A 9,567-nucleotide genomic window follows, 5' to 3' on the forward strand; every position below is an offset into this window, starting at 1 on the left:
GTGTTTAAATTTTCAAAATAACATGGACGCCGCGACTGGGGGGCATCACGCACTAACAATATCTGCACATAGCAGTACATGAGCCGTCTTCAAATTTAACAGTTGTTGTGTACTACTCTACTTATTTCAAAATGACAAAACTAAGGGTATGTCAGGTGCCTTGTATACATGGGCTCGCTTCACTTCAGTGGCAACTGCCAAGTACGATCGGCACTGGTTTAAACAAATACAAACAGGAGAAAGCCTCACTTAACATGCATATCAGAAAATCATATTACGCTGCGTTTGATGTCTGTATCGGGGTCCTGAATTAGATTTCGTATTGTCAAACCATCAATTCGGGCGTTTGGCATGCCAACGGAAACAGCGGTCTGAAATCGATCCAATACAGCGACGAAATCAATCCCACACGCCGAGGCCTTCCACGATACAGAGCCCAACCCCTCCGATTTGGCCTGTATTCTTGCCTCCCGCAAAAGAAAACGTTTCGAGCCCGTCTTTTATCCCCCGCTTTGACCGAAGCAGCCATCCCCACCCCGCACGCCTAGAGGAGGCGACGCCGAGGAACACCCCGACGGCGCCGCCAGGTAACCTCCCTTGTTGGCCCTCCTCCTCATCCCCGCCGCCATTACTCCTCCTCAATCCCTCCGCCGAACCTTCTCCTCATCCCCTCGCCATCTCCTCTGCCACCCCATGACCAGAGGGTTGCCGCATCTCCCCTTGCCCATGGCCGCCATGGCCTGTCGCTCCCCGTCCGCCGCCGCTCCTCCTCCTCTTCCCGTGCTCCGGCGTGCCTCCCACCAGACCCCTCCTCCTGTGCTGCCGGTTCCCCATCTCCTCTTTGTGGTCAGCTGCCAGATCCCCCTCGTCTACCCTTTGTTCTTCCCTGGCTTTGCTTTGCAGTTTCTGAATCTTGTAAATTCTACTGTTGCTGCAGTGTAACTCTTGTAAATTTATCTGATAAGTACAATAGTTACTTACTTGTAATCTGCCCTGGCCGAATATTAGTTACACAAGATCGATGAAGTTCCAGGCCCTATGAGGAATGCTGGAGCGCTTAGATAAGTAGATTTTGTTGTCAGGGAGATTTTGTTGCCAGGGTATGGAATGATCCAATTAGGGGTGCTGCTCCCTTGCGTTGTAAATTCCTGGCCCTGTTCAGTATCTGTAATTATCAGGAAATTACAGTTGCTGACTTCAAAAAATTTGAGGGTGATGACCTTTTTAGAAGGAACCTCCACCCGCCTCTTATGGATCAGTGGAACGATCTGGTTGGGGTGGTTAACTCTTGGCATCTTTCCGATGAGACAGATGGCATTCGATGGAGATTGGGGAGTAAAGGTAAATTCTCGACCAAATCGGTATATTCCTATCTGGAGAGAAATCTGGCAGGATGTGATTTCAGGTGGATATGGAAAGCAAAAATCCCTTTAAAAATTCAGATTTTTCTCTGGCAACTATTCCAAGATGCGGTTTTGACTCGAGATGTCATGAGAAGGCGAAAATGGGCAGGAAATCCTAAATGCTCGTTTTGTAATGAAGTGGAAACCTCACAACATCTCTTTTTCACTTGTCCTGTGGCTAGGGTGGTGTGGAGGACAGTTGGGTGTGTTTTTGGCACATCGTTGTGCCCAAACAACCTTTGGCAGTATTTCTCCTGGTGTTACATCTTCCTTCCTGATGGGGCTAAATTTTATACTTTTGGTTTGGCAGCTATGTGCTGGGCGATTTGGATCAGTCGCAATCAGGCTACCTTTGAGCACAAGTCTCTTAAAAGTCCTTTTAATGTGGTGTATGCTGCTTGTGGTTTTTTGACATACTGGGCAGGTTTGATGGCTGGTGAGGACCGGGAGTCCATGGAGCGTGGAGCCAAGATGCTGAGGTCGAACGCGTCGGCGATGATGAGGATCTGTGCACCACCGTCAACGACGAACTGATGCTGCTGCACCATCTAAGAAACTTCATCGATATGTCTGCCTAGTTTGGTTAACTCCACTCCTGCGCGAGTGTTTTTGGTCTCCCTTGAGTTTGCCCGTGGGCATGGTGGTGTTGGACTGTTATAGCTCCTGTTGGAGTTTGCCTGGTTCTGTTAGTTTGCCCGTGGGCATGGTGGTGTTGGACTGTTATAGCTCCTGTTGGAGTTTGCCTGGTTCTGTTAGGTCTAGAGGTTTTGTGTGATGCTAGGTGTCACTGGGTTTTCGCCCCGCGATGAGCTGCTCGATGACGGGTGCTCATAGTGGGTTTCCCAGTGATGCTTTGATCTCGCCTTACCCCTTTCTAGTTTCCTTATGCTGTAGTCGTTTATGTTGGGTCGTATGCGGTGAACTTTGTATTTCCGTTATGCTTTTAATGGAAAGGGGTTATGGCCCGGGTCAAAAAAAAAGGAGGTTTACCAGTTGGATCTATAATTACACAAAAAAGGCCCAAGTTTGGATTTTTGAAGCACAGTACATCAGAGCACTTTATTTTGAAAAGTTGTTGCTGTAGCACTTATTATTGTTAGTAATTTCTAAAATATTTCATAGTTTGCCATCCAAACGGGTGTCACATGCATTTCTAAAAATATTTGTTAATTTTACTGCTACATAATCATTCAATTATACTCACACATTGTATAAATTTTGATTTGATGCAAATAAGATGCAATTCCATAGTTTGCCATCCAAACATGATTTGGTATTGAAACCTCCTTGAGATTCCATGAGTTCTGGCGAATTGGAATTACAGTTTCCTCACCGAATTGGAATTGAAACTAATTCAATACGGAGGCCTCCGATACAGACATCCAAACGCAGCGTTAACTAATATTGTACTAATAGGTAAAGCAAATGAACTCTGGCGTAACATAGACTAACCTGATTGAGGTCCTTCCCTTCTCATGCCTAGGCTCATCAGCACAAGTGTCTTGGTCCCCCAGCACAGCCTCCATTCCTCTCTGAAAATGAACAAACATCAGTTAAGAGGTCATGTGATCTTGCTCTTGCATAAAGAAGAAGAAATCCTGTCAACAGTCAACACACAGCGACAGCAGCTGCAGCACTTACCACCAAAAGCTGGCCAGCTTCTTCATGCTTGCCTTTCATTCCAAGGCGGAGAACCTCCGCAGCTAACTGGTTCGCATTCAGCTTCCAAGCGCGAACCGAATGTGGCACCTTATTTGACGGGACTCATCAGTCGGCGAATCCCTATTTGACGCCCGCAGGCGACCTAATATAATAATTAATTGGGTAGGCCCAGTAACAGGTTTGGTACTGCTTTGTTCGTTGCGGGTTTTCTTTTTCTGTTTGCAGTTTTTTTGTTCTGGTTTTGTTTAGGTACTCCCCATCCGTTTTTGTCAAGATACTCCCCCAGCTGGTATTATGAGGATTCTAGAAGGTTCCATGCATGGGTTTTTTCAGTTTCTTGTCTTCACTTTTTTTTGCTCGTTTTTCTTTTCTTTATCTTTTTTTTTTTGCTTTTTCTTTTCATTTATAAATCTACTATTTTCTATACATAATATTTTTTATTTAGTTAATATATATTTTTGCACAAAAATTAGAACAACGTAAATGGGCCACAACTCTTCCAGTCCATTTAGGTCGACGTGGGAGTGTCCTGTTCCCTCATCTATCTGACGCCTGATATAGAACAACTACCATTTGTCATGCACAGTGGAGTCCGCACCGCTCCTGGCAGCTACAACTCTTGACCCAGGAGCGGCGAGTCGCCATGCCATGGCCCCGAAGCGTTGGCCAAATTAGTGCAAAGCTAGAACTTCAAATAAATTGGAGCGGAATAGTTCCCATCACATCTCAAACAAGAAGTAAACCCAATGTAAATTCTAACACAAAAATGTTCCCCATTTTATGATTATATAATACCAGAATTCGACAATCTTCATGCACAACCAAGTCCCTGCGCCCGTATTATTACACACTAAAAACAAATAAATAAGTAGTCTACTATAACTCTAACAATATATATATAAACAGATCAACTCTCCCCGCCTCACGCAGAAAACCCATCCAGCCAAACCATACACGTGGCAGACGGCCATGGGCCTACAGGCCGCTGCTCGACGCCTCCATCATGCCGGTGCGGATCTGGTCGCCGATGTCCTTGACGTGGCCCGGGCCGTGGGGGATGAACACCGTGGTGGTCTTCGAGTTGTCCCCGAGCTCCTTGATGGTGTCGAAGTACTGGGTGACCATGATCAGGTCCATCACCTCCTTGGCGCTCGTGCCCGACACCGAGTGCGAGAAGTTGAGGATGTTCTCCCGCAGGCCGTCCGTGATGGCCTGCCGCTGCTTGGCGATGCCGACCCCCGACAGGTACTTGGCCTCGGCCTCCCCTTCCGCCTTCTTCACCAGATGGATCTTCTCCGCTTCTCCTTTGTAGACGCTCGCAAGCTGGAGCCGTTGGGCTGTGTGACAAGGGTTGACAGGCTAAAGTGAGCACACATTGCATATAAACAGAACTGCTTAGAACCTAAACAAGTGTACTCTATTAGAGAACAACCATATGAAGCATGAGAAGAGAAGACAGCAATTTAAGAGTTGGGTAAGAACTGAGATAAGTTTTGAAGACAATCCAGCATGTAATAAACATTTCCTAGGCTGCACAACCTGAAAACAGGACTCTGGATACAGATACACTACTGCTCAAAACAGCATTATACCTGCATTTATGTCGTTCATTGCTCTGCGAACAGCAGCATCAGGGATGATGTCAACCATGAGAATGTGCTCAATGCTGTAACCATAATCTGACATCACCTGGACAAACAGAGGTAGCATTCATCAAGTTTCCATGCAAGGCCAAAAATACCAGTGCTCAGCAGACCATCCAAGAAGATGATGTACATAACACACGATCAGTTCCTCAAGAGATGGTACAACAAGAAACTACAAAGCATTGCCAATAATGGAGGGGGGAACCGTTCTTTTAGGGGACAAACACACATTAGCAATCAGCAATAAAAATAAGGTTAAGCAACAGATAGCATTGTACAAATCATAGTTAAAAAAGGTGCGCCTAAGCGAGCGCTTAAGCGCGCCTAGGCTCTAGGCGTTGGCAAAACGCATTGCACATAACTACGCTTAATCTGTGCATAAGTGCGCATAAGCATGCGCTTTGGTCAGTAAAGCGCAAGGCGGTGGCAAAACGCACAATTAACGCCTAGCGCTTCTTTGAACTATGGTACAGATCAGACAAGATTTTGGTTCTCAGAAATTAAAACCAATCGTCAGAGGAAGAAATAAACAAACATGATGTTTATAATTTGATAACCATGTACTTGTCTGAGCAGTGAGATAAGTTGAACTGAACTACTTCAGTGGTATTAAAGTGAATCATAAATCCAAGTTTCCCAAAAGTGTAGTAACATCTGTCGGTATCATCAGAATAGCATTTTCAGCAGTTACAAAAACAAATTGCTGATCAATCCAGCAGACTGATTTAAATACATGTAACAATGTGCCATGGCCGTATGTAATACACGTAACAAGGAAAATAGGTTAATGGAGTTACCTTTTCAAGCTCCTCAAGTACAGCCTTTGCGACATCATTCTTTTGCTCAAAAAGACTGTCCAGCTCCATTCTTGGAACTATGGCTCGAACCACTATTTTGCAGAAAAAGAACACCAGCCACCAGCTTAGGCTTTGAAGAAACAGTATAAACGGCACAGCAAGATACTAATATTTACCATCAAAGACGTAGGACTGAATTTGCTGTTGGGGATTCTGCAACTCGTAGAATGCATCGTCTGCATTCTCCTTAACAACCCGGTATTGAATTGTACAGATCAGCTGAACAAACACATTATCCTGCAGGGAAAAAGAGATCATCGGTTGTTTCAGCAAGTATAGAAACAAGCAAAGCCATCGATGTTATGACAATGGCCCTTCAATGACACATATTTCCCTTTGATTTTTAACTACTATGGCCTATCCATCATATGGTCAGAAACTCAGAATGTGTGAACGATTGGGTTATTATGGCCGAGTTTCCTAACATCTACCATCAGAAGAAAAATTAGATAAAAAGGAAGGTTTGCTCCAGCTATAAACCCAATTCAGTTGCAGATGACCCAACATTGTGCAAGCAATGTTCTCCCACTTCCACACATAATTTCTCGGCCAATATTAATATCATCCCAAGACGTAACACTACTCTATTTTTCCTCACATTCAGAGATACTTGAGCGGCCATAGCTAGCATCCCTGCGTGCAGCGATCTCACTGTAACACGACAATTATTTGATCTTTGAACTACCAAGCACCTCCCAAAGGACAACCCAGAACTGGTTTGGAACGGCAAAACAAAATTTCCCCACTAGCTTCCATGGGGATTGCAACAACCCGCAAACACATATGCATTATTATGTGTCTACTGAAGTAGAAACTAGTAACATGACATTATTGACAGGGTCGCTCCACTGGACCAGACACAGGGGCAGGGATGGGCCCCGGGCGCAGAGAGTTCTTAATTTGGCGATTTTTGCAGGCTTGGCCAGGGGTGTTTCAACTCATGGCAACCACCTTCCCGACGCTGCAGATAGTTGGGCAACCATCCCAGCAGGAGCAACTGCATCTGCTTCTCTTACAGCAGTTGGTCAGTATTAATCGCGAATCTAGCGCCGTCGAGTGAGAACGGCGATCGATCGATCTAGGGCAGGCCGTCATCCATCAATCCAGGGGGGAACAGAGCAGAGCAGAGCAATCGTGACGTGGCAGGAAGGAAGGGAGGCGAACCTTGGTCTTGGTCTCGACCTTGACGTCGAGCGACTGGACGCGGGTGGAGAGGGTCCCGGCGACGAGCTCGCCGGCGAAGGGGTTGAAGAAGTGGAGGCCCGGCTCGGCGAGGCGGAGGAAGCGGCCCCACTTCTCGACCACCGCCACGTTGGCCTGCTCCACGCACCCGCAGAAGAGGAAGAAGGCGCTCACCATCTCCGCCGCTCCCCTCCTGCTCCCGCCTCGCCGTCCGGCCGGATGGATCGCTCGATGGATGGATTCCGGCGACGGATTCGGGGGATTTCCGTTCCGATTGCGGTGCGCGGCGCTTACTTTTCTCCCCTTCCGACCCGCTTTACCCTTTTCTTATTTGTTTCTGGTTTGTTTTATGTGCGGGTGCGGCACGGAAGGAAGCCCCGTGCGCGTACGTGGGAGGCGTCCTGGCCGTGCGGGCACGGTCCACGTGGCGCCGGGGAGAAAAGTGTGCCGGGACTACTTCCGGAAAGAGAAGATATTTCGAGATAGTACTACTGCTACTCGATGAAATGTCTTTTTTTTTAACATAAGTACAGACATAAGCGCTCATATACACGCGCATACACTAACCCTTATAAGCGCGCGCACACACACCCTATCCCTATGAGCACCTCCGAGAGACTGAGCCGGCATATCATCTTGAGATTTACGAAGTCACCGTAGGCGCCTCGTCGTCGACGGAAACGTCTCCTCCCACGCGCATCGCCGGAAATCCTGAAATAAATCCAGGAATAATGCGAGCACCAGGATTTAAACCCTGATGGGTTGGGAATACCACTGTCCACCTAACCAACTCAACCATAGGTTGATTCGCACTCGATGAAATATCTGGTGAACCAAGTTACGGTAGAAGCTCCGTATATAGAAACTATATCGGGTGGAAATATCTACTCAATCAGGGTTTTCTACAAAAGGTTTACTACCTGCTTTACTACCCCTTTTTATATTTTAGGTCAAACTTTGACCTTTATTTTAAATATTAAAATATACCCAGAAAATAGTATCATTGGAAACCTCTTTCAAATATGAATCCAATAATACAGGTTTTGTGATATACAACTTATACTTTGATAGTCAAATCTACGATCAAAGTTTGGCACAAAATACGAAGGAGACCAATAAACCCAGACGGATGTAGTACTAAAACTCGATGGCTTTTGAAAAAAACAGTGAGTAATTGGTTTTATGCAAACCGAGCCAAAAATGTGGTAGTTTTGTGCAATTAACTCAATATATCTAGGGTTAGCAGTGCCTAAAACCTACCCGCAAAAAAACAAATTCTAAAACTGAAATAGGATAGTTTTTTTGAAGGGTGATATGGGATAGTTGACATTTGCACCGAGCACCGTCAAGATCTGGCTTCTCGCCAAGCTCATATAGAAGCCCACTCCTCTCCAAGACGTTTTGTCATGATTCTTGGACGTTGATTGTTTCTGCTCCTGTTGCCTCTGTGCCTTGGCAGATATGCCGTTGCGGTCTGCCTTGGAGGGGCAGGTGGAGTTGCTGCGCTCGGAGCTCCTCGGCATTGCTTCCTTTCGGCTCGAGGAAATGGTTTAACCCCTACGCGATGTTGTTGACTCCATGCAGAGTTGGATGCTTAAGATGGGAAACTTTCTGGAGCGAGCTCTCTCAGGTGCCGTATGGTACTGCAGACCATTTGATGTGTCTCGCCCCTTGGTTGTGCTTCATGTCAACCTTGAGGACAAGAGTGGAGCTGGGCTTCATGGATGTTTCTCCCCCTGCTAGGGTCATCTTGTCGTTGTCTGCCTCTTAGGGTTCATGCATCGATGTGGTTGTGGCTCCGATGCTACAGATCATGCCAGAGCATCTGGAGCCATGTAGAGAACCGATTTCGCCTCTGTCTGTGGAGCAATTGAAGGTGGACTCGTCGGCGACCTCATGCGAGGGGCAGGATTCACCTATGTCATGTGAAACTAGAGGCGCTTGAGTCCATCGTGTCGGTGGTTCCTATGGCCGATGATGTTGGTGACGTCGGTATGTTGGCGCGTGCTCCTTTGGAGCCCAGCTAACCGCTCGCCCTGGTGGATGATGGAGGTTTTGATGTTGCCGTCACCCATTCGCACGTGACCATTGGCCACGTGGAAACTGTGCCTGACAAGGTTGATCTGATTCTCTTCGAGGTAGAGCTTCACAGTTTGCTCAAATTGTTTGGAGGCGGCTAGTCCTGGATCTGGCAAGACGGTTGTGGAGAAGACTCTCAGAAGCAAAAGTAAGAAGAGTGCCGCCACAGCAAAGGCGTCTGCAGTTGCTTGATGGATGGTCAATCAGTCTCTTGGATTGTTCATAGGGTATGGCTTGCCTTTGTGGTTTTGGTGGTGTTGTGGTCTTCGCTCGAGGGGGTTTCTTTGTAGGGGTTGGTGGTCATTGTGAGTTGGGTTACTTGGGTATGGTTGTTGGGCTGATCGTGTGCTTATGGGATTGCATGCTCTGTGAGTAGTCCACGAATGGTTGGTTGGTGACCGTTTTCTTGCCCAATTTTCATTAATTAATTGGGCAATTCTCTTCTCCAAAATTAATCGATGAGGCAATTTTTTTGCCTCCCTTTAAAAAAAAGAGAAACATTTGCATCTTCGCTCCCTTCCTGGTCGGATGAAGGCAACTCTTGTACCGAATATATCCAAGGCCCTCAATGAACAAAATATCCACTTCATGGGGGTGAACAAGATCTTTGCTTCGTAGGAATGAACAAGACCGTCACTCGTTGGAAAGAGAGGGCCCGTGAAGGAAGTAGATCCCCTGGGACTGAGAGAGGCATGGCTCAGAGCCAGGAAGGCGATCGTCAAGATCGCTGCAGAAAAG

At 46.7% G+C, this 9,567-nt stretch overlaps 1 protein-coding gene across 1 annotated transcript; it reads right to left on the reverse strand.

Moving 5' to 3' along the window:
• Positions 1-3,814: 3,814 nt before the first annotated feature.
• LOC100415822 (hypersensitive-induced response protein 4) lies at positions 3,815-7,102 on the reverse strand. The gene is made up of 5 exons (XM_044509980.1): positions 6,733-7,102; positions 5,685-5,805; positions 5,509-5,600; positions 4,658-4,754; positions 3,815-4,402 (listed from the first exon to the last, which is right to left on the reverse strand). The coding sequence occupies exons 1-5, from the start codon at positions 6,925-6,927 to the stop codon at positions 4,041-4,043; spliced, it is 867 nt and encodes a 288-aa protein (XP_044365915.1). The 5' UTR covers positions 6,928-7,102; the 3' UTR covers positions 3,815-4,040.
• Between the last annotated feature and the right edge of the window lie 2,465 nt (positions 7,103-9,567).

Source organism: Triticum aestivum, chromosome 4A (genome assembly GCF_018294505.1).
Source record: "Triticum aestivum cultivar Chinese Spring chromosome 4A, IWGSC CS RefSeq v2.1, whole genome shotgun sequence".
Lineage (NCBI taxonomy): Eukaryota > Viridiplantae > Streptophyta > Magnoliopsida > Poales > Poaceae > Triticum > Triticum aestivum.

Coding starts and splice junctions, on each gene's coding strand:
- LOC100415822 (XM_044509980.1), bottom strand. CDS start 6,927: ATGGTGAGCGCCTTCTTCCTCTTCTGCGGGTGCGTGGAGCAGGCCAAC. Junction 5,601..5,684: donor TCAGTCCTACGTCTTTGATG/GTAAATATTAGT, acceptor TCTGCAAAATAG/TGGTTCGAGCCATAGTTCCA. Junction 4,403..4,657: donor AATGAACGACATAAATGCAG/GTATAATGCTGT, acceptor CTTGTCACACAG/CCCAACGGCTCCAGCTTGCG.